The following is a 25,713-nucleotide window of genomic DNA, read 5'->3' as shown; positions in this document are numbered from 1 at the left end:
AATTGTTCATTTTAGACTTACCTTGACCATCTTTTCCATCCATCCGCCCCTCTCTGTTGATTTCGTGTTCCTCGAAGCAAATCTTCAGACCATGGCTTCCAGGGTTATGTTCAGCCTGTCTTTGACCGAGTGTCTAGCATTCCATGGATGGTGTCTCCTCAGGTGGATAGCCATCATCCATCAGACTGTATGTCTTAACCTGTGGAGTTAAACTTCTGACAGACACCTACTGAGACGCCCTGACAGCTGAAATAAACCTGGACCCTCGTGTCCTTTTGTCTCTGCTTACTCACAGGAGTGTGTCGACTGACATGCATCACTCATTACTCAAGAACACTCTATGCATATATTTCTGTAAGAGGAGTGTCTATCAAATATTTTAAAAGTCATGTAAGCTCCATCTGCTCAGCGTTGGAATCTGTAGCCATCCAATTCTATACTTATCAGGAATGGAACATATATAGCAAACTACTTATCATTAGAGCCGTGAAACTTGAACTCACATTCCTGCCGGTGCATTATCGGAGGCTGCTACCATTTCCGTGCCTTGTAAGCGTTGCCTTCTCTGAATTCCAGTGGCCCCTCGTACCTGGCAGACAGACGACTGACCTACAGTATGCTGCTGTATGTTTCTCGTGATGCTGCCTTCAGGTGCTGCTAGGATAGAAACACATGTTCACAGACATGTTGGTAAACAGGTAATGTCTCAAATGATATCTCAATCAGTTCCTTCACAGACGTCAGGTTTGAAACAAAGAAAACTAAAAGGTACATAAGCTGTATATGCTTAAAAGGAAAAGCAAACATCTTTGAACGACCCGATTCACTTTTAATTACGTGAATGCTGGAGAACAAGGTAATTAGTGGAATTTGAGAACATGTTGTGAACCGTTTGACAATCAAACAGGTTTTTAAACAAACTCCCAGTTTTACTTCTAATGATGAGTTACACATTTTCAGTTGTACCTCCAAATAAAAAGGTTTAGATAACCTCATTAAAGTCTGTTTGCATGATTATTATTGTCTGCTTTGGTACTGTGTTCCCAAAGTTGCAAAAGTAAGACCCAAGTTGTAATAAAATGGACTCAATTTTATGGGGCCATATTTTATATTTTAGGTTGCAAAAGCAGGGTCTTGCTCTTAGATTTTCTACATTGTAATACAGTTACAAATGGTTTCCAACATCAACACGATTTCTTTCAACTGTAACCTTAGTGAGGTCCAAACTATCCAGACAGTATCTCAATGAACTCTTCAATGACAAAGCAACCATACGCAACTTCATCTCCAAACAGAAAGGAAATGATTTCTGATTGAATCTTGGTTGAAGACATGTGCAAATAAAACCTTGTGACAATGGCTCAACGTGGCTCAATGACGTCAGTCAGCATTGTAAGTTGTTTTACCTTGTCATTCTCCATTGACAATAAAGGGAAAAGATAATCTGAAAGAATGTATAGAGAAATACGGACTACGGTTTCTAGCTGACAGTACTTTCAACATAAGAAACATAATGGTGCAGACGTCCACTGTGTAAGAACCCAAGGCCACAGCACAATAACACTAGGCAGATAAACAGTTTGTTTACTTTTAAACTTTGTTTCAACAGGGGAGAAATTCAAAGGTAGTTTAACATTTGTCATACTCACACAGGAATGTATTAGATCCACAGTTATTGATTATTGCCAATATTAAAACTAAGAAGATTTGTATTTGGGATCTGGCGATGAGCATGTAAGAATCAAGGTTCAATCAATCTTTGGAATAGCAACACTTTTTTAATTTGACAACGCAAAGTCAACGCAAAGCGCTGATAAGTAAGTAACTGTGTCATCAGCATAATAATGAATAGAGCTGTTCTTAACTAATGAGCCATGTCATTTATGTATACTTTGAACAAAAGAGGACCTAGTATGGAGCCCTGAGGTGTACAGTCACTTTCTGGGAATCTGTTCCAGGATATAGTCACCTTAGTGCCTGGAAAAGAGAAAGTACCTGCCGAAGATAAGATGATTGCTTAGGTACTCACAATATAAAGTTATTAGTTACACCATCTAACACTTTTACTTACTTTTCCATCCCATTGTACCGTACCAGAGAAAGACCACTCAGTTTTATAAGCACAACGTGCCCATTGAAAGGCACTAAATGGGTTCAATTGTATTACTGTATCATTCCTTTTTGAATTGAGCTGTCCTTCAACCACTGCCACCAACTCAGCAGACAAGCTTACATTTCATTTAAATTCCTATTCAACTAATTAAAGAGATTTTTTTTCCATTGGTGTTATTTCTTCATTTAAAAAATCACTAGAATGCTTTGGCATTGACCCAACACCCCAGCCACCCTTTCTCAGTCATAGACTAAACCTGATAGATCCAAGGTTTTATAAGCTGTTGAAAACAGTTGTATGGACTTTCAGTCTGGCTGATGGAAAACAGAACACTGTCCTGCAGCCACAACTTGGTCAACTATGTAGCCACAAATTATTCATAAAAACATTATTAATGAATTGATTGACAAGTGTTTACTTGGTTTGATTACATTTTATTATTGGACGGTTAAGTCTGATATCACAAAATCATATTGTAACACCAACAACGAAACGAAAGGCAAATCCCAAATCTAATTTAGCTTATATTACCAAACTAGGCTTCATATGAGAACTAGTCTGCTCTTCCTTCTGCAGAGACGTGAAAGTGTTCTCAATTGCCGTTTTTCAGTTTTTTTTTACACATCTAATATGGTTTAAAGGTCACCTATTATGCAAAATCCACTTTTTCATGTATTTTATACATAAACATGTGTCCCCTCTGTGTAAAGAGATTCTGAAAGTTTCAGAAACAAAGATTAGTTCAACTGCTGAAAATGAGCTGATCGGATTTTGGCCACTTTATGATGTAATAACGATTTTTCTTAGAGAGAGGCGTGGTTCCTTATTTTCATCTAAAGTAACAGACACAGAATCAGCACTTTTGAAACAGGGCTGAAACAGAGGGGATTATGGGATGCATGATCTGTTTGGTATTTGGAGCCAAACACTTCAGAGACATGTTTTGTATATATCTGAGACCGATAATATATTGATGAAAAACAGTATAATAGGGGACCTTTAAGACCTTTAACATTGTTTCAGCTACAAAGAACAAGCCCTGCATGCTTTGCTGTTTTGTTGCACCAATTCAGATATAAGTACTCGTATTCAGAATGAAGGTTGATAAAGAAGAAGAAGCACAAAGTCCTAGGATGGTTGGTGTGCAGAATCTACCTGACCAGGGTTTTTTTTTTCTCTCTCCCTGGAGGGGACAGTGTAAATTCAGCATTTTGATCCCTGAGTGTAATGGAGCGTCCCCTTGTCTGGAGAACCGCTGAGGGATTGAAGCGCGATCAATCACCTCTCCGGACTGTCCGGCCGCTTTACATGTGGCTGAGTCCGAACTGCTGGCTGGGTGGAGCAATGAAGAAAAAAGGCGTAAAAAGTTTTAAGACTCGTGACATGCTTGTGTACGAGCCAAGTTGATGTTTTTCTGATGACATCAATGTGGTATGACTTTCACTTAAAGGAATATTTATTTTGTGTACCTTCAATGAAAGAAAAAAGCATTTTGAAGTATTTTAGGAGCCTTTTTATGTTGGATGTACCCCACAGTTCATGCTAGAAACAGTTGGTCTTCCCTCTATGGAGAAATAACATAACATCTGATAATCCAAAGCAGTATCGTCCCATGAATGGTCCTAAATTCAGTTAACCACAGTGCTTCACTTTAACAAGCATGCCAGCAGAATAATTAATATGTGTTGACCCTCTCCAACGTCGGTCATAGGAGAAGCTATAGGCCAACTGTGTTGTTAAGCATTAAATGAGGGCATTAATACCAGGAGACTCAATTATTTTGCAAATAGTTTGGATGGCACTATAGGTTACGGGAAGCTGCTGACTTTGAAGACCTCTAGCTAGAGACAATGTTTCATTGACACTAATTATAGATATCAGTATGGCATGATGTGTTTCATTCAAAACATCTTGGTAATAATACAAAACACACACATATCATTTAATGTGTATGCCAATATATGCATCACCTGGTTTGTGTCTGTATATTTGTTAGTATTATAAATCAAAACAAAGATATTCATGCCACAAAAATAACTCGTAGTCACTGGATTGTATGTATCTGGTGGATTTTGTTGCAATGACTTGATGTACTTGTTTAAAGGGCTGTAGAAATACACTTGTGATACAGCTCATATAAAAAACGCTCCATTCTACGGCGTTATGATCGCTATGATTTGGGTCCATTCCCACCTCTATGTCAGCTCTCCACTCTTGGCCGGTAGATCCAGACATTTCTCTTTACCCATAATCCCCCTGCTGACTCCTTCCCCTTTCTCTCACCTGATTAGAATTTCTGCCGTGGCCTCTGGGATTGGACGATTTCAACATATTTTATTTAACTGCTTTTGTAAGCCCTAATATTCAGCAGCTGTGATCTATGGCTGAATTACAATTTTCAGGGTCAAGGAGGGACTTGGCTGTGGAAAAGGGGTGGGGACAACCACTGTACTGGTTGGGAATTGTGTGTATATGTGTGTGTGTGTGTGTGTGTGTGTGTGTGTGTTTGGGGGGGTGATGGAAAAAGGAAAAAACAGAGAGAAAATGGGAACGAAGAATCTCACGAGTTGTCTTTAAAAATGAATGAGAAAATGGGTAATCCCAGAGTTGCAGCATGAAAAGAGGGGAAATCAATATGGCCTCTCAGTTCACTGGGGCCCTCACAAGTCCTTGAGATGAACAAAAAGTTGTGCATTTTGTTGCCACATCCATACGTCTCAATAGAGAGGTGTGTGATTTGTGTGTGTAAGGTGAGTGTGTGACTTTGTATTGTTATAGGAGATGCATCTGTGTGTGTGCAAGGCAGCATGAGCACTGAAGAGGCAGCGTGTAAGGCATATCAGGGAAACGTTGGTTGATCATTTGCAGCTTGAGTGAATTATGTGACTGAATGGGACCCGTGTTAACTGTACCGAGCTTCTTCCAACTTCTAAACCGGTCAAAAGCGTCTGAGAAAACATCCGCCTTTTAATGAAAAACAGATAAGGGAAAACCGGGATTCTTTCATGCAGGCATTCTGTGTGCGTCACTTCTTTCTGAGAGGTGGAGGGATATGAGAGGACATCATACAGGTTCTGTAACCTTTGGACTGCTGATGCAATTGACCCCATGCACCAGCCTGAGAAAGGCCCCCCTCATAAGAATCCAATTCCACTTCCTGGCCTACGTGGAGAAAACTGGTCGCCGAGCTCTGGGATTGGATGCCCGCTCATGAATAATTAATTGCCACCAACCATTTGAGGCGGGGGTTTTGTAGAGCGGTGGAGGGGGGGGGGGGGGTTTAGGTAACAGGCTGCTGGGGGTATTGTTGATATTGCCCTTTCTTCTAGACAACGCAAACATATATTCCTTTCTCCCTCTCATCCACCTGCATGTCTAAGAGCGAACAAGCAAGTGCACACCTTTTCCATCCATCCATCTGTCCGTCCATCCATCCCCCACTCCACCACCCTTCCCTCTCTGTGCTGTCATGCTAAGCGATGCCCCCACCTCCCTCCCCCCCCCCCAGTTGATTAGCGGGCTCTTCAGTAGCCTGTCATGGCGGATGTGCTCCATCAAAGCTGATCGACTCCCCGTTTTTCCAGAAAGATGTCGCGGGTTATCAGCGCGCGCTCAGATCTCCGGCTTCGGGAGGAGCGTGACTGGCAGGCCGTCTTTTGAAGACAGTGATTCCTCCACTGATGCCTCCCAGTTGGAAATTTAGAAACGTGTCTGCTAAGCCGCCATATGCAAAGTAAATTATTGTACAGGGGCGAGCCCGACTAAACCCTCCTCTCTCTGAACGTCCAGGCCTGAGTGCCTCCCAGGCAAGCTCACCTTCTCTGCGCTCATCCCCACTTTCTTCTCATTTGTCCACTTTTAAAATGGACAGCAACACCGGAAGAACTATACTGAACAAAACCAGCCGTAGATTTGATGGCTACCTGCTTGAGTACAGGGGAAATCAAAAACAAACATGGGCAGAAAATCATAAATGTAACATTTTAAACATAATTTATGATTATCTTTAACATTTAGTGTGCATTAATTTACATATAGTTCACATTTGATTCAAAGGTCAAAGGGCATACAAGTAGTGAGAAATAAATAAATAAAAGCACAAGCTTCTGCCACTTTAAAACAGCAACATTTTCTCCAACTCCCCATTATCATGCAAATGACATTGCTGGTTACAACTGTATGTCTTTGTAGTGGTAAAGTGTTAATTTCAGTTCAAAGGCTGTGGCAGTATTCTACAGGGAGAGAGATGGAGGGTAAAATGGGGATGGAGGGGAGAGGAGGAGGGGAGGTGTGCTGAGTGGTTTAGCCTGGCTCAGCCTAGCTCTGACCGGCCCTTTGTGTTTCTATTGTCTCCATGGCAAAGCTGAATTAGAGAGCCAGGGCTAGGTGTGCCTTTAAAAACAAAAAGAAGGCAGGCAGCACTGCTATAGGCTTTTCAAACGTCAGCTTTACCTCCTCCAGGAGTACGTCTGGATCCTCTCCAAGTGTTTTCTTGTCTGTTCAATGACGACACTACAGGAGGGAAATGTAAGTTATGACACAGCGTCTTGGCAACTGAAATTCAGAACGGCTTTAATGACAAATAAGACAACACCGACAATAACAGAGATCACAAAAGTCATCGTCATAGTTAGGGGAGCAGCTCAGAGTCCGAAGGAAACGAGACAAATTGAAGATCCGGGTTGAATGGAAATATGAGTCATCCGGACATTACGGATGAAAACGAGCAGAATTTCGTGCATTCACAGTTTTCAACAAAGCTTTCTACACCAAGCCCTCCAGCTCCATCTCAACTACAGGAGGACACATCCTGCTTGGATGGACACAAACATCCATGTATGTATGGCTGCAGCCCCAGTGATTTCCTCAAATAATGGGGGGCATTGTCATTTCTTTACGAGCACAAACACCATTAAAATGGTCGACAGCGCTGATGGGGCCGAAAGAAAAGACAGATAAAGGGCCGGGGAGAGAAAGAAAGCCATTCTGCTAGGACTGGTGCCGTGTACAAACGGAGAACATGGCTCCTCTTCTATCAGCCGTACACTAGAGCGTGTGTGTGTCTTTTTATCGGGGGGGGGGGCCTTCACCATACGTGCAGCAGTGCATGTGCGCTTTTCTGTGTTTGCTGAATCAAACAGTAGAAGCCTCATTGTAGTTCTCAAACAGTGCCATTGTGGGGTTTTTCTTCGCTAGCTAGTATTGCAGGGCCTCTTTAAATACGTGTGTGTTTGTGTGTATGGTGGGGGGTGGCAGCATCATGGACACTCCTGGAGATGAAGCCCACCCTCCTGTTGTGATCCCACCACCGGAGCTGTTTTATCTCGTTTAAGGCCCGCCCTTCGCCAGGGGACAGACAGCTCAAACGACGCTTGTCACAATCCCTTGTCGACTTAAATGGCTGACAACATCCGGCTTTTTGTAATGGCGGTGAATCACAGAGGTTCCTTTCCTTCTTTTACAAAAAAAACTTGTATGTAAACCTGGAAAAGGAGGACGAGACTGACTTCTGAGGTGTGCACCAGGGATGTTATCGAGACACAATGACGCAAGATGGAGGTGTAGAAGATTCTCTGGAAAATGATTTCCACTGATGAAATAAAAAGACATATTGCTTTATGATCACTCGCAATCATTACTGAATCAAGCGAGGCACAGCAAAGCCGGGATCTGAATGTGATTGGTTAGTTGTGTTTCAACTCTCACAGGACATCCATGCTGAGGACGTGGTTGGTGTAGGTAAAATGTACAGGGACACCCAAAGACTCCATCCTCTATGGCAAACAGGGAGAGGTTCAAAATCACTTCTCAGACATCAAATCATGAATTGCCCTCCCCTCTTGCTCGCTCCCCCCCCGTTTCCCTCCTGGAGTCTGTATGGAAGACACAGCTCCAGTCACTTAAGGAGGGTTAACACCCGTCTAAATTAAATATTAAAAGGTGTCTGTACCTGCTGCTATTGTTGCCCCTTGGAATAAGATATAACCTATTTTTGACAAGTTTTCATCCTCAGCCTTCTGCGGTGAGACGCTTGTCGAAAACCAAATCAGCGCGTGGGGGGGGGAGTGGTAGTGGGGGGCATTGATGAATAATCTAGTTCATATTCTACCGACACCCGCCGCTCAGAGGGAGAGAAAGAAAGGAATGAAGAGAGGGAGAGAGATGGCAGGTGGAGAAAGCGAGATGGACAGAGGAGCAAAAGATAAAAGCTGGGGGAAAAGCAAGGGATGAGCAAAGGGAAAAAAGGAGAAAAAGAGGGGGGAAAGGGAGGAGTGGCAGATGATAGCCGGCGTCTGCCAAGGTATCACATGACAGTGCTCCTGTTTAAATAATAAAACAGGACGGGGGCTCTAAACAAATCGTTATCTTCCCACCTCCATGCATCCTGCCTTGCCTCTGCCCCTCCCTCCATTTTCCCGCTTTTAAAAACTTGTTTTAATGCCATTTCTTAATGAACATAATAGCTCGGTGCTAATAATGAAAAGAAAAGAAAAACATCTAAAAACGCAGAGGGGCCCCCGAGTTGTCGCCGGCGCTCAATTATTTCCTTGTCAAGTGGGTCTGTTTTTAATGAGGCCCTGTGGGACTGACGTCTGTCAGTCAGCCCTGACTTTTTGACACCATTACAACTTCAAATAGAAGCCGCCGCCACGCTGCCTTCCACCGCTCGCTCGCTCCTGCTCCGCTCATCTGACAGGCTGGGAGGGAGGGAGGGGAGGACAGGGAGGAGGAGAGAAAAGGTGGCAGGAGAGGTAGAGAGAAGGGGGGAGCAAAAGGGATGCAGAGGGAGAAAAAGACAAGAGAGATAGAGAGAAAGGAGGAGAAGAGAGCACATCGGGTAGACTGCACGTGGAGACACACGCACACTGGGTGAAAAAACAATCACCGAGGGTCATTATCAGTGGAGGTTTGTCAAACTGCCAGGGATTACCCCCCCCCTCCAGCCCCCTACGTACACGCTCCCTTGTTCACTTCCTTCCTTTTTTCATTATGCCTCCACTTTAATGTAAGTCGGGGGCTCACCACCCTGACACCCCCGCGTCTTCGACAATGAGGACCAAGGCCCTGAAAAAGAATAGCAAAATGTCCTCGCCGGGAAGCACCGCACCGACCACAGGAGACGCATGCACACTCCAATACTCTACTGCTGTGTGTGCCAATATGGATATGTGAGTGTGTGTGTGAGTGTTTGTGTCAGATTCATCTACCTCAACTTCTGAAAAGATGCTCTTAAATTTAGATTTTCCAAGACCCCCTGAAGAATGGCTTTCCCCTGAAGAATTAAGCAGCAGTAAACTCACACACACATTTCTTTTTCAAACACCTGCAAATGTATCACATCATAAGTCAGCGTACAGATAAACACAGACACAAGGACTGCATCACAATCTTCAGAACTTGACAAGAAAAATATGGAACAAAAAGTGCCCGTTCTAAGACAAGTTAGATCCATTTATAAGAACAGAGGAAGAAGGAAAAAAATGCCTTAAAGATACAAAACTTGAAATCCACACATTTCAGTTGGTCCTGGTGTGCAGTCTACCTAATGTACGTCTTATCACTGAACACCCAAACATCAAGAAAACAAAAGACGTGGTTAATGTTAATTCTGAATACCTTTTAACTTCATGAAATATACAGTTCTAACACAGAAACGTTAATCGCATTATAAATAAATAATAACAGAATCACTTGTATTTAGAGCAAAACACTATACAGTACATGATGTGGAATTAAATGTTAGTAGATACAGTATTATGCCTATAATTTAGCAAAATGAAGAAATATTAAAAAGTCTGCGGGAGTCAATTGTGGAAGTTTGGGAGGTGCATGGGAATTGTACCACATGTGGATATTAAAGCCTGTATGTGTGCATTGTATTTATGGTCAATTCGGCTTTGTATTAAAAACATTAAAATATTCGATTTTGTTTCATTTCTTCAATCTTTAAACATGTGTTCATATATCCTTTCCTTGCCAGCTAATTGAAAACAAACATTTACTTTGACTGACTGAACTGAAAGTGACCTCCATCTTTTTTTACGTGCATCCTCTCTTTTGAAGGCTGCACTACTCTTCTATTTTGGGCTCTGCTGAGCTTTTTAAAGATGGAGTGTGAACAGCACATCTTATCTGAAGGCACTGTCCTCTGTTTTGTAGGGGCTACATGAAGAACAGCTGAATCATTTAGCTACAGACGGCGCTCATACCTACACAATGAGTGTTGGAGTTAATAACAAACAGCGTGGGCCAATGTCTGTCACTCATGCACATGCAAACATAAGTGTGCGCTCTTATATCTATCGTTCTCGCTGTCTCTCACACATGCACACCCACATCCTGAATAACACCTGACCCACCTCCATCACAAGAAAAACAATTATCTACATATCTGAATCTGCTTTGAGTTACGTACGAAAACCACAGAATTCACCTGGGGACAAGATGGGGTGCAGAACATTGATGAGGACGACGCCATGAAAGATATTAATTTTCATAAAAAAAAAACTATTCTTATCCCTGGAGATGAAAGCGAGCCTGACAGAGAGAGAGCAAAAGTGAGAGGAGAAAAGCAAGAACAAGAAAGGGAAGCGCAAAGTGGAAAAAAGGTTGAGAGGGACGGAAAGAAACAGCAAACAGGAAGGCAAAAGAAAGAGATGGAAGAAAAAAAAGCTCGCTGTCAGACTTTGGAAACAGTGATTCATGGGGACCATTTGTCCTAATTACAGCAGAACAACGCTTTTGTCGCTATTAATCACGCGGGTGTGTGTTTGTATTTGTGTCAGGGGAGGAGTGAGTGTGTGTAAGTGTGTGTGTGTAGAGGGGAGATCAGTGGCCTCGCAGATTGAAATAGATGGCCAGGATGATGGTGAGAAGGATGATGGCTCCGAGCATGAAGACCAGGACACGGTTCTGGATGATCCTGCAGAGAGAGAGAGAGAGAGAAACAGAGTTAGAGATCAGGCAGGGTTCACTAAAGTCATGTTGTGTCTACCGAGATCAACGTAAAACAGTCACATGTTTATGTGCTAACTAAATGACTAGCCATCAACTGGAGGCTTACCATGTTTAATAGCTACCATGAGGTCCGCGCACATGGTATTTACTGGTATACAATCACCGGCATGGGGGTGTAAAACACACACACGCAATATTTCTAAAACTGCAACACTTTTGTGCAAAGCTCGTGTCTTGACAGATGATTTCTGACTGGCAAACACACTTGGAGCCGCTATTAAAATGTCATACAGAAGTGTACACACTCAAACACACAAAACACTTAACAAGCGCAACACACTAACACACGTACGCACACACAGGCTCTAAAACTTTATTTGCACAATAAAGTGGAAAAAGTGGCTCAGAAGGTCTCCTGGAGGTAATAAAATCACTGAATTACTGATGGAATTTGCCATAAAACGACTCACTATGTTGCTCATTTAAATGTTCCCACTGTGACCTAAGTAAACTTGACAAGAGGGGGCTTTGAATGCAAACAAACACACAAAGCTGGGAGAGAGGGAGTGGGTGCTGGTGTGCAGAGGCCTGAGCAGGAAGAGTGCGAGCTTATCTCATGTGCGCGCTCCCAAAATTCTCCAGAGTTCGCATCACCACACATGCCGCGACAAACACACACACACACACACACACACACACACACACACACACACACACACACACACACACACACACACACACACACACACACACACACACACACACACACACACACACACACACACACACACACACACACACACACACACACACACACACACACACACCACACACACACACACACACACACACACACACACACACACACACACACACACACACCCCCCCCCCCCCCCCCTCCGCTGCTCCTGACAAATGAGAGAATTATCACATTTGCTGACATGTGGAGGGGTGGAGGAGAGGCCGAGGAGGGGGGCACTGTCCACTTCTCTAAGCAGGAGATGAATAGCCCATGCTGTGGCCATTTATCACCGGGGAGGGGGGGCCGGCTGGTTGCTCAGTCACCCTGCTACCCTCTAAAGCCCGACACACCAGTGGAGCTCACACCTCCTCCAGGCCACCGGCTCCGACCCGCAGTAGCCTCCACACTCAGTTTAAAACCCATCGCTATGGAAGAAAGGACGACACAAATGTATCACAGTTGTGTTTTTAAACGTACGCCTTTGTATTCCCCTTGAGTATGTTTTAAACAGAGAAGTGTCTGCTTTGCGTAATTCCTTTGCACAAAGGGCTCTGGAGCCAAATAGAAAAATCCTGAAAACCAATCGTTTGTAAAAAAACACCGTCTTTCATGAACGAGACACTTTTTCAGTAAATCCCTCACTGGATACCAGAGAGCTCATTACAACCACTGTTTGTAACTAGCACTGCTTTATAAGTAGGTAGTTTATCCTTGAATACATGCATACATTATCCTACAGTGTCATACTGTACACTAATCCATGTCTACACAAGTAGCAGTTATGGTATATGTTCTTATCCTCACTAACACCATGCTGAGTTTTCACCCTAAACAAAAACAAGAACAAAATACTAAAAATAAATCCAACTGCATGTAAATGTTTATGTTGTGGTACGAGTTGAAGCAGTATTAAGGGATGCTATGATGAGACGGAGATGATTGGCTGGAGCCAGCTGGGGAGGAGACCCCTCTGAAACACTAATCAGAGCATGCTTAGCAAGGCCACGTCTCCCCCTATTAATTGACATTCATTATTTACAATGATTATTTATCCCAGCCAAATACCCAGAGGAGGTTCTCGTGTGTGTGTGTGTGTGTGTGTGAGCGCGTTGGGAGAATCCAGATCGCTTTGTGTTGTTTGTTAAATTTTCAGCTGGGGAGAAGAGAGGGAGGGTGACTCAAGGCCTGGGGGGGACGGGGGTAAAATGAACAGGAAGTTAGTTTTAGACTCAAGGAAGAAGAGCCCGGGTGCTGAAAGATGGAGAGGGGAAGGGGGGTTCAATGCTGTAAAAATTGCATTCATTAAAAGGAGACTGATCTGGTGGCAAACAACGCTGAATAACTTCAAACACTAAAGCGTTCAAAGCCGTAAGGAAAGTGACAGTGCTGTGATTTAAGAACTTTTCTCAGGGGACAGATATTGGAAAAAATGGTTACTTTGACCTAAACTGATTCTCTGTACACCAATCTAACAAAAAAGTACAATTTAAAGGAGCTACTCTTATTAACAGGAAACTCAAACCCATAACTACAGCTCTTAAGCATGCCTTTCACACTCCACACACACACACACACACACACACACACACACACACACACACACACACACACACACACACACACACACACACACACACACACACACACACACACACACACACACACACACACACACACACCACACACACACACACCACACACACACACACACACACACACACACACACACACACACACACACACACACACACACACACACACACACACACACACACACACACACACACACACACACACACACACACACACACACACACACACAATAATAAAAATCCACCTAAGAAAAAGTGCCTGTGACACTGGCAAGATGTAGAGTATTTTATATTGATATAAAAGTATAGGATATTGATGTCATCACTCTGCTTTAAATAGCATACAGGTGAGAGGGCTGGACAGTCACGACTTATGTTACATTATAGCCTGGATAGGAAAATATTCCATTTCAAAAACCATCACACAAAGCATCGTTCTTGTTGTAAAATAAAAAAAGATTACAAGTAACAAAGTCATTTTGCTCGTTGTGCATTTCATCTTTTTTCCATTTGGTCACACATAACAACTGGTGTCTATACAAATAAATGAAAATCCCAGCGGGCAGATCATCTTCATAATCCTCAGGGCGATTCATCTGCATTCTGTCACTTGTAGATGTAATCTATGGATTTATGTTCTTTATCCGGCAAGGCACTTTACTATGAGCTCACCAGTCAAATGAGCTTCTACAGTGAAGGAAAGGTTGGTTCCTCAGGCAACAGAAGCGCCTAGAATAAAACTTAGCCCACAAAAAGAAACGGCACCCCTGCCAAACCCCCTGAAAATGAAATAAAAAAATCCCAAAAATTGGGAGGTAGGAGAGTGAAGAACATGGTTTTCCTCTGCCGTATGGTTGATCCCATCCTGACACGTGGCCAGACAGAACAGAACTTATCAAACCGGATCCATCCTCCAGCTTTGACACTTGACATAGAGGTGGGGGGCGAGGGGTGTGTGTGAGTGTTGGGAGGGGAAGGTTTGGGGATGCGTGAGTGATGCACACAGCGCATGTACAAGGCTGACACACACACACACACACACACACACACACACACACACACACACACACACACACACACACACACACACACACACACACACACACACACACACACACACACACACACACACACACACACACACCAAGTTTGAGAAGGCTTACCTTTACCCCGCTCCCTACTATGGTACTTAGATCCCCAAGTATTCTCTCTGTCCCTGCCCCCCCACCTAAAACACACCACTCATATAGAGACAGACCAACAGTAGATGTGACTTAGAGATCAGCCAATAACAGCACATGATACTGGTCGTTCTATTGGCTCATGACGTTCGTTCATCGTAGGCTGCCAGTCAGCCTACACCTTACTAAGACGTAAATGCACAGATATATATAACTGAGAGAGAGAGAGTCGAAATGATATGAGTGCAAAGGAGAGCAAAAAAGTAAAGCAAGCAGGAAGGATGGAAATGGACAATAAAGCAGCTGAGAGTGAAAAACAAGAGAAAAAAGGAGTGGAGAGACAGAAATAGAGAGGTGGAGTGAGAAAAAGACAGTAAGGGGGGAGAAAGAGAGAGAGAGAGAGAGAGAGAGAGAGAGAGAGAGAGAGAGAGAGAGAGAGAGAGAGAGGTCCGTTTACCCAAGGAGGCAGAGCAGGAGGAGAGGTTCCTCGGAGACAGATGAAAATAATGAGGACTTTTCTGTCAGGAAAGATTTACAAAATCGTACCAGTGTTATTAAAATTTAAAATCTCCCGGTTTTTTCCCCCTTTTTCTTCCTTCCCACCCTCTTCCTCCCTCCCTCTCTTCCTTTCCCTGTTTTTTTCTCCCCTCCTCTTCCAGCAGCACAGCCTTATTACCAGCTCTAATGAGCACAGGGATACACCTCAGCTGTGTGTGTGTGTGTGTGTGTGTGTTGGGGTCCAGGTCCCTAGCTCTAGCTCCATACGCGCCCCAGATTCTCCAGTCCCTTAAAAGACACATAGATAGATAGATGCTCACACACACACACACACACACACACACACACACACACACACACACACACACACACACACACACACACACACACACACACACACACACACACACACACACACACACACACACACACACACACACACACACACACACACACACACACACACACACACACACACACACACACACACACACACACACACACACACACACACACACACACACACTAAGAAGAAACTTAGCTGCAGAGTTGCATCTCTCCGGCCCTCCCCTATCCCTCCTCTTTCCTCGAGTAGACCAATAAAATAAAAATCAATGGCTGTCTGAGCCATTCTGACTCTCCTCCCTCCAAAACCCTGGGAATATGCAGCATGGGAGAGGAGAGGGGGAGAAAGGGAGAGGAGGGAGGGAAGGATCAATGTGTTCACAAATGGTTTGAGTGATGGACATGGAGGTGGAACGCTGGTGGGGGTAAGTCCTAACTAATGCATCGACCTGTTATCGCAAACTAATACAAATAAATGTTTCATCGTAAAAGTACAAGTGCACACACACACACACACACACACACACACACACACACACACACACACACACACACACACACACACACACACACACCACACACACACACACACACACACACACACACACACACACACACACACACACACACACACACACACACACACACACACACACACACACACACACACACACACACACACACACACACACACACACACACACACACACACACACACACACACACACACACACACAGCTGGAGTGGGTCTTTAATTAAGAGCTGTTTGGTGTAATTATTCAGAGCCCCCAACATCATGTAATTCCCAAAAGACAAACAATGTTTAAGAACGTGCCCACACCTTAACAGTCACACTGTAAAGATCTGTAGTCTGTTAGCAACCATGAACAATGATGTAACTGTATATATAAATATATCATAACTCCTGTTTTCCTTTGTGTTATTTCTTTTGTAAAAAGCAGCAATTGATTGACAGAGGGAGAAATATCTGAGTATTTCTTGTTTTTTTATATTTTCTTTTCCTGGGAATGGGTTTGTTTGTGTCGGGAATGTTTGTAAAGTAAAACAATTATTGGTAACACTTCAACCATTAACTAGTAACAAATATGATCTATTGTTATGGAACAAGACATGAAACTATACAGTAAGTGTTAATTGTGTCTGAATAACTCAAAATTAGGTATTTATATCTTATAATGTATTTTGGGGTATTGACAGTTCAGCTACCAATAGCAAGGTGATATTGACCTGTATGTTTCATAATTTGCACATTTATATTTTTGTAAAATTTGTACTGAAGGTTAGACAGGAAACCGGGTACAGCAAGACGTAGACCAGTAGACATCCATGAGCAACCCAGTCTCACGGCATTTCGTGTTCACCAACACAATTTTTAATCTATTGATTCGTGTTCACCATCACGATTTGCCCCTTTTTTTCGTGTTGTACAGCACGATTTTAAAAGCAATGTATTTCTACTGGTAACGTGTTTCGTGCCTGCAGGCTGCAGCACGTATTTTTCTCCGGTCGGGTCGTGGAAGACCGGAAGCTGTGTGATTCATAAAAACATGTTCTTACTCAATATCAAGCCACAATTATTGCTTTTATTTTAAATCGTATAATTTCTGACTTTTGTTGCCGTCTGTGAGGAACATAAATCGTGTTGGTGAACACGAAATGCCGTGAGACTGGGTTGCCATGAGTGCACTGCCACTAATTTTCCCTATGCAGCCTGAAGAGTAAAAGGATCAAGTCCGTCAGAAAGCAATGACTGTAAGTGTGAGCCTTACACTTACACTGTAAGGATTAGTAACATGTATTGTGTTCATGTGATGACATGTGGAGATGTTTAAACACAATGATAAAATGCGTTAGCATTCGCACTAGCGTTAGCTACAGTGTATGTCATACACTGTAGCCATAGACCCGCGGCCCTTTAAGCCCTCTGCGGCCCTTTAAGCCCTCTGCTCTGGCTCCCTTGAGCTTAGACAAAAATAAAAAGTAAATAAAATAAAAGTATTTGTAGGACTATTTATATTTTGTTGCATGGTTGAAAATGTTTCGTATCTTGTATTTTGAGGTGATACTGTGACAAATAAATAAAAAACAAAACGGTTTTAATTAGGTTAACTAAAATATGCGTCACATCCTGCTACGGTCCCGCGCGAGCGCCTTTTCTTGGAGGTGAATAACCTGACCCCCGGCTCGATGAGCGAACTATGGATACATCAAAGAAAAGTACCGGAGGAACACAGGATTTAATTCTGCGTGGACAGAGTTGTATGCTTTCACAGCAAACGATGCTGGTTTACCGGTATGTCTGATATGTAGAGAGAAGTTGTCAACGGTGGTGCAGCCTTTACGTATCGAGGAACAACACGGGAGAGGAAGACGGCTGACGATCTTCAGTCATAATTCAATGGGGTATGTAATTTATTTCAGAAAACACTTTTTGTTATATTCCATGGAATGCTCTTAACGTCCCGATAGCAATAAATATATGAAATGCTTACACAAATTAATCTGTGGAAGCCGTAGCGCTGTAAAAAGCACGACCAATCATCTGAGCCGGCCAGGCTAAAATAACTGGACGGCCTAACTGCCTGTCAGCCTTCCATCTGTGCACAAACTTATCTCGTGCCCTCATTGGTCATGTGTGCGTTCGTGTGTGTTGGAGGAGGGACTCTGTAAGAAAGTCTGAAGGAAGAGGCATATTTTTTCCGGTTGTGTATTTTCAAATTCTAGCACACTCGAGCTGGTTTCTCCATTCTTACCTACCCTACCTTTAACTCTTTTTAGGGTGCAGCTATATGTTTTATTTATTTCAAAGTGGGCCCATTTTAATAATGTTTTTTTTTCCTTCAAATGTGCAGAGGACTCCCCAAGTGCTGTGTTTAATTTATTTTAAAGTAGGCCTGTGTATTATTTTTAATTCTCCTTATAAGAGTTCTTTGTTTCTTATTAGAGGTTAACAGTTTTATATCATGTAATAAATAGCCTAATAAATGCAAAAAAACTTTAGTTTTTGTCTGATATAACAATAAAAAACTATGAAATATGTTTTGCGGCTCCAGACAAAACATTTTTTGGGAAAAAGGAGCAAAATGGCTCTTTTGATCAAAAAGGTTGCAGACCCCTGCCATAGACTGTAGCGTTAGCATACATGCTAGCGTACAGCTAGCATTAGCTATATTTACCTTGTTTACACTTAGCGGTCCTATGTGTTAATCTGTGTATGTTACACTTGCATGTATGAGATCATTAAGTGCCTTGTAACTTATTTTTGTATAGTTTCACTCCATTTGAATGTCCGTGGACTGCAAATAAGTCAATAAAGGGGCATGGCTGCTCATTCCCTGGCTCTCAAAAGACTTTGGCTGGCTGTTTAATCTATGTTCACACTGAGACAGTACAACACAGAGAGAGAACAGTACACCTATTGTGTAAGAACATACAAGCAGGTCACACAGTGTGATCACAAATACATAAACTCTGTTAAAATCTGTTTTTATTAAAAAGTACAGGCTGCATATGTGTTCTCAAACTTGACATGTTTTGGTACATGTGTCTGAACCTCTCTTTAGTGGTTAATTAATAAAACAGATATTTCAACGTGTGCCTACTTTGTTCATGTACTGTTGAGGTTAATTTCAGTAGTTGTGTGCTATAATGTATTTACTTAGTGTGAAGAGGAGGCAACTTTAGAATAGGGAACCTGTTCAGGTCAATTAGAGTCAAACTACTAGCTTATTGGTTATGAACAAGACTTCACTTTAGAATAGGGAACATCTTCTTAGATAGAAATACCTAATTAGAGTCAAACTAGCTTATTGGTTATGAACAAAACTTCACTTTAAAATAGGGAACATGTTCTTAGATAGAAATACCTAATTAGAGTCAAACTACTAGCTTATTGGTTATGAACATGACTTCACTTTAAAATAGGGAACATGTTCTTAGATATAAATAGCACATTTTGAGTTGTTTAGACTTAATTAACACTTGTAGTTTCATGTCTTGTTCCATAAGGATAGATCATATTTGTTAAGTGTTATTATGGGAGAATTACTATTCTTGTGGTACTACTGCCTTATTAGGCCTATATTGGGCAGCGCATATTAAGACCAAAACTCATGTACAATAAGTTCCTTACTGGCAACAAATAAGCACTAATTAGAGGGTTATTGAGGAAAACTCTCAACTAATGGCTTATTACTTGTAGAATATGGTCATGTAGAATAAGGCATTAATAAGTGTTTTATTATGACTAATAAAGAGCCAATATACTTCTAATATGCATGTTAATTAACAGATAGTTGATGGTTTAATTACATTAAAACCTTAATGTAAAGTGTTACCCAATTATTATATTTGAATTGTTGATTTGCAAACTGCAACAAACAATTAATCAAATGTTATGTTTCATCCAATGAAAGAAACCCAGAGATAGGCAGTTTAAAATGGTATGAAATCGTTTTGATGTTTTTTTATTAAAACCATTCAATTATGTGAATAAACACATTATGAATTTTGTGATTGAACACAATTTTTAATTGAAATGTATTTTAATGTATTTATTTTATTATCTAGAAATATAACTAGTTTTTTTTAAATGTTTTGTAGAAACCATTTGATCCCATAAACTGAGAAAAGTGATATAAAAGATAGACAGGTTTTGATTTGGAGTACGTGGTCTGAGCTCAGTATTTCAATTCAGCCTGATCTGCACGTTCTCTCCCACTCTCTGTCTCCCACTTTATTCCCCCTTTTTCTACCAACTGGATGCAGGAGAACAGCACCAGGGCTCTACAAGTTCATCCATTTTTTATTTGGCGGCTAACAACCCTGGCCAGCAGCAGCCTAGACTGGGACCCAGCTCTCTCCCTGAAAAGTGTTGCAAGGAGAACAAGAGAGTGAAAGCAGAACAGAACGAGAGGAGGGATGGAGATAGGGATGTAAAAAGATGGAGGAAATGCAGCGTGGGAGGAGAGTGTGTATATGCAGGAGTATGTGAGACATGAAAAAGCGGTGAAAAAATTGAGATAGAGAAGAGGAGATGGAGAGGGAAATGGAAAAGAAACAGAGTGGGTGAAGGAGAAAGAGAAATCGAGAACATATTGCAACTGTGTTTGGAATTTTTATGAACTTTTTTCGCCGGCAGCAATTTCTGTGCCTGCTGCAGCTTCTCCTCATCCCGGTGTGATGTACAGGTGGCTTTCTGAGCTCCATACACAGATCATTCCCCTGCCTGCTTACCTGCCTGAACCCTCGCACCCCCCCATCTATCTCCATCCTCATCTTTGTCCTCCTTTCGTCCCTTTTTCCTCAGGCATTCATTGCTTATTTTCCACTCACATTTTCTATCTTTTCTCATTGTCTGGCTCTACTTTTCTTGCTCTTGCTCGAGGGGTGTGGTGATAGGATTTGTTTTTACAATGTTTACCTTATGTGCTTGTCACGTCACTGGTTTATAGTCTGCAGGAGCATGTCAACAGCCCATATTTACTGTATGAACGTCAACGTAGTCTGACCACAACCTTATTCAAGACTTCTGTAATCACATCAGATCCTGTGTACTTACTATTAAGGAGCTCAGTAAGGACACAATTAAAATGTTTTGACTAAGAAGGATTAATAGTGTAATAGTCACTAGCTAACAATAATGGTTAGCCTTGGATATCATTGTAGTTTTTAAATTGTAGTGATGTTAGAGTAAATATAAAATGATTCAGTACGTAAACAATTGCAAACAAGAAACAGGAGTGTTGTTAGTCAAACAATAGTGGGATGAAGTTTCCTCTGTCATGGTCAAGTTTGCCTGAATGGAAAGAAAATCCAGATCCATTACTTGTTTGAAAAAAACATTTGTTCTCAGTGTTTGCTTTGTTTTCTCACAGCATGTCTGGATTGTAATTATGAAAAAACAAACATAAGTGTTGCCTTCTTCATTCAACTATAACTTCACATGTGGTTGTTATAATATGTAGATGAAATATTCCTGCACCCTGATAGCATTCTTCACCATTTATCCTCTCTGCTAGGAAGTCCCTAAACACAAAATCCCCCTTGTATACATTCTGCGAGGCTTCCAGGGCCAGCTGCAGATCCGATTACTGGCCCCAGTGAAAGAGGGCGTAACATAAGCCATTAGAACTGCAGGACTCCAAAACTATGATGTCCATAAATTCTTATTGTTTGTTCAGGACTGAGATCTCATTAAAACACATAAATCATTTGTTCACACTGCTGCTCACTTTCAGTAAAGAAGGAAAAGGAAATGAGGAAGAATGAAAGACAGGAGAAGTAGAGCTGGGATGCGTAGGGAGAACACCTGAGGCAATGGTTAATGGCATCTGCATGCTTTGTTACTGGAACAACATAGTGACGCAGGTTGGGAGGAGAGAGACTGCTTATGCATCACACAGTGTTTTCTTAATCCAATTATTGCACACCTTTTTCTCCACATAACTTTTCAAAGGCAGTGTTTTTGTTGTCGTTTCTTTTACGTAAAGATACTTAGATGTTTTTCAGTTTGAGTCGGAGAAGCAAGGACTAAAACATCAACATTCTGACACCTAACACCAACTCTATTGTTGTGAAATTTGACTTGACTTCTTCGAAGATACTGATGAAATGCTTGGACTCGCCATGTACAATTTGTCATGATGCAAAAATACTGGCAAAAAGGGTTTTGGGGTGTTTTTCCTCAATTAAATAAAGATAAAGAATAAAGAATAAAGAAGTGGTAATTGGGAGAAGACAGAACATCCATTTCCTTATCCTGCCGTGGTTCCCATAGTTATAAGTTGTTTTATACAAATCGGAATCAAAGCACATATCTTCACAAGGACTTGCCGCAACAGTTTCATTTTGCGAGGTGCCTTTTACTGGTTTCCACTCAAAGCAAAACCATTCATCAGATAAATGCTTTAAACTCTTTGGGCCTAAAGAGACGTCTGTTTAGGATTCCACGACAAAGAAGCCATGAGGATATTAGTGTTTATGTCTGAGTCTTTTTATTAACTGGTCAGGGAAGCTCTTCTGCGTGGTGTTTGTTTGCCATTTGAAATCAACTCTCCAAATATTTGCTTCAAGTCCCGTGTGGTTTAGGCTCTGCATCCTGTGTGTCTCCATTTACACATGATGTTGCAATATTGCCCACCAGCATGCACAAAAACATGTACACACACTAAACCCACACAATCTGACCCTTTTCCTATACAAATGTACAAAGGGCTTACACTGGCCAAGTCAAACCATGTAGTGCCTGCAAACATTCCGACACATGTCAGTACAAAAAAACAAAAACACTTACTATAACAAAGTTTGTTCACATCACGGGTCCTTCTCGAATGTTTGCCTCTTTGCTTGCATAAAAGAAAACAGTGGATTACAGATTTCTCACAAGACTGAAAGACTGCTGTATACATTGTAAGATATTCTTTATCATGGACGTCAATCTCTTCTATGAAGAAGAAACATCTCCTCATTTCCTTTCCATTGTATGTGCTAATTATCTGAATTAAATCATTCCGATGCATTTGACAGAATCTAGAGAGCTGATTTCTTTGCATGGCAAAAATAAGGTCACTTAAAACAGATCTGAAAAACAACAACGGCCCCTGAGCAATCCATATGGTACAGGCAGCTTAATGTTTTAACAATGGCCATTTTCTTTGAGACTATAGTAAAGGGACTAAAGTAATTTAATGTATAGGTCTTTCAATCACGAATATGACAGCAACACACTTCTTAACCTGTTGAAAGGGGGAACTAAGTACCTCTCTTTATCTGTTAACTTGGTTTAAATGTATATCGAGACCAGCAGGCTGCCCAAAGCAACAAAAAACAAAACCTAAGGTAGTTTCCTCTGTTGGTCCCAAGAGGTTAAAGGTCACGACTCCATGTCAGTGTGGACAGAATGCAGACTACCCACGCATGGATTTCCTATCAGGGCCACGGGTGCGCTTGAGAAGAAGCCATTTCTTGAACTTGACCTCATGACCGCCGGGCCATTCTTGCCCCGCGCTCTGACCTGCAGGTATGAAAGGACTAAGCCAGCCAAAGGTCACAGTGTCAGACTATATGTGTATGTGTGCAAGAGCGATTTTGCACATGCTTGTGTCCGCATCAAGAGGGCGTTGAGTGAAATGTGTGAAAACCTACAGGAGCGCGTCTGGCAATCTGGTGTGAAATAACACAGTACAATTAAGGATTATATGAACCATCGGGTCTGCCTGGTTTGGACATGCAGGTACAGATCATATTATCCAGGTAAGCAGGAAAGTAGAGAGAGGAACGAGAAAATGGAGAGGTATAATGTCATCCCACAACCCCCCATTTGACACTACAAGGGAGGCTTTAGTCAGTCTAAATAATCCATGCTGTTCCATTAAATTTGCAGACTAGCTTCCCTAGTTCCTATGTCTAGGCCGGGAGAGGGGAAAGAGGGGAGGGGTCGAGCTTGGCGAGATAAAAACCAGAAGTTAGATAATGGTTCAGAATAAACCGCTTTAACGTTAACACATGTTGCCAGAATACATGAAAAAAAGGTTTTATAAAGACAGATGAGAAGAGAAAAAAGCAACATGCCCTTTGAGTGAAACTGATTTGCTCATGATTCCCGACCTCACAGCTAACTATCTCTCCCAACCCACGAAAAATAATCACATGGATTGTGTGTGTGTGTGTGTGGGGGGGGGGAGCGACCAGTGTGACAGGGATTGTTGCAGTAACAGTATTATTGACTTGTTGCTCCAGCTACATTTGCTTAGTGCTCTGGAGGCCCGATCAATAGACTCTGAGCTCTGAAGCCCTGCTAATCAGGGCCTGCAGCCACGCAGGGTCAGCCTTCTGCAACAACTCAGAAAATGAGGAGGGGAGAAAAAAGAGGAAGCAAAGCAGCAAGAAAATGAAGGGGGCAACAGCAAGAGAAGAAGAGGGACTTTAAGAGCCGATGATGGCAGCCGGTGATAATCGACTGAGAATTCTCCTTTCAATCCATTTCCGCTCCTTACAGCGCTAGAGGAAAACTCATGTGGCCTCCTCGCTCACCTCCTCAGCAGCAGTGTGGGAGTGAGGCACCATGAGAGATGCAGATTGCTGCTTCACCTCTGCCTTCCTGTGAGCCGCAGTTCAAAAGTCAAGGGGCAGTTGGGCTGCTTTGGGACTTTTGGAAATGCAAGAGCCAATCCATATTTGCAGAATCCGATTGTGAGATCTCAAGAGGACCCATAGTGCTTAAACATAGATATAGGAGGAGAGAGTTAACCTAAAGCATGTTAACAAGATTATTAAGAGGGCAATCTAAAGGCATACATATACTTTAATGACACGCTCACTGTTGTGAACATCGAAAGACAGGAAACTCTGTAGGACTTTGTGACATTTGCAAGGCTGACCAACGTAGAATGGACATAAATCATCTCCATTTGGAGACTGACGTTCAGACAAGCCCACTAAGTAATGCTATGGGAAATTCATGGGGGAACTGGCCATTAAATATAAATGATGAAGTCGAGCGTAGTGGGTTTTCTTACAATTTTCTTTCCCCCTGGTATCTATGGTCACTGCCGCTCTAAGAGACTTCCCACAGGAATCAAACTAAAAGAGAAAAGGAGAGGATAGCAGGGCAAAGAAAGGTAAGGGAAAGGCTAGAAGGGTATATGGGTGTTCGATATTTTCTTTTAAGGGGCCAGAGGCTGGTTGGCTTCAGCACAAACAGGGTCTTGATACACAGGTCCCAAGGTGTAAACACCAACTTTTACACCGTTTGTGTCATTGTTTTAGCTTTTTCTCCACATTTCTTTCTGTTGTGTTGTCAGCTGGCCAAATGGGAATATTGTGTCACAGATGTAAAGGCAAGGTGGTTTTCACGGACCGGCCCTTTTGGTTAACTTCTTCCAGTCTTTGTGACAAACTAAGAACAATAACCTTGTAAAATCATTGATTGTTGGATGTGAAAGGCAACAGCTAAAATGTACTTTATGAGAAGAAAATGAACAAAACCTTTCCCTGAGAATGAAAAAGCCCTTGTGGCTAACAGAGAAAAGTTTGATTTTAGAGAAGGCAAATCAGATAGCAGGACAAACAATAACAACAGAGAAGCCACAGAACAAGGCCTGAAACAAACGGTCATTGAAATATTCAATGTGACGGAAATATGGACACGGCTCATCAATGGAGCCCTGTTCTCTGTCTTTGCCACAACCCCTTCGTAACACCCCCCTAGAATACCAACACCCACCATCGCAGCATAAGTGGAAGTGCAGGGTCAGCAGTGTC

General features: G+C 42.1%; 1 protein-coding gene across 5 annotated transcripts in view; it reads right to left on the bottom strand.

Moving 5' to 3' along the window:
* Positions 1 to 6,668: 6,668 nt before the first annotated feature.
* vti1a (vesicle transport through interaction with t-SNAREs 1A) overlaps positions 6,669 to 25,713 on the bottom strand; it is a 112,479-nt gene continuing 93,434 nt past the window's right edge. For 2 of the 5 annotated variants that reach the window (XM_034107540.2, XM_034107541.2), the window contains one exon: positions 6,669 to 11,036. In XM_034107540.2, the coding sequence (XP_033963431.1) occupies positions 10,943 to 11,036 (94 nt within the window). In that variant the 3' untranslated portion in view covers positions 6,669 to 10,942. The remainder of the gene's footprint in view (positions 11,037 to 25,713) is intronic. The other 3 variants (XM_034107542.2, XM_034107545.2, XM_034107543.2) reach the window with 2 other exon arrangements.

This window comes from Pseudochaenichthys georgianus, chromosome 19 (assembly GCF_902827115.2).
Source record: "Pseudochaenichthys georgianus chromosome 19, fPseGeo1.2, whole genome shotgun sequence".
Taxonomy (NCBI): Eukaryota; Metazoa; Chordata; class Actinopteri; order Perciformes; family Channichthyidae; genus Pseudochaenichthys; species Pseudochaenichthys georgianus.
This window is presented reverse-complemented; position numbering and strand designations above follow the sequence as displayed.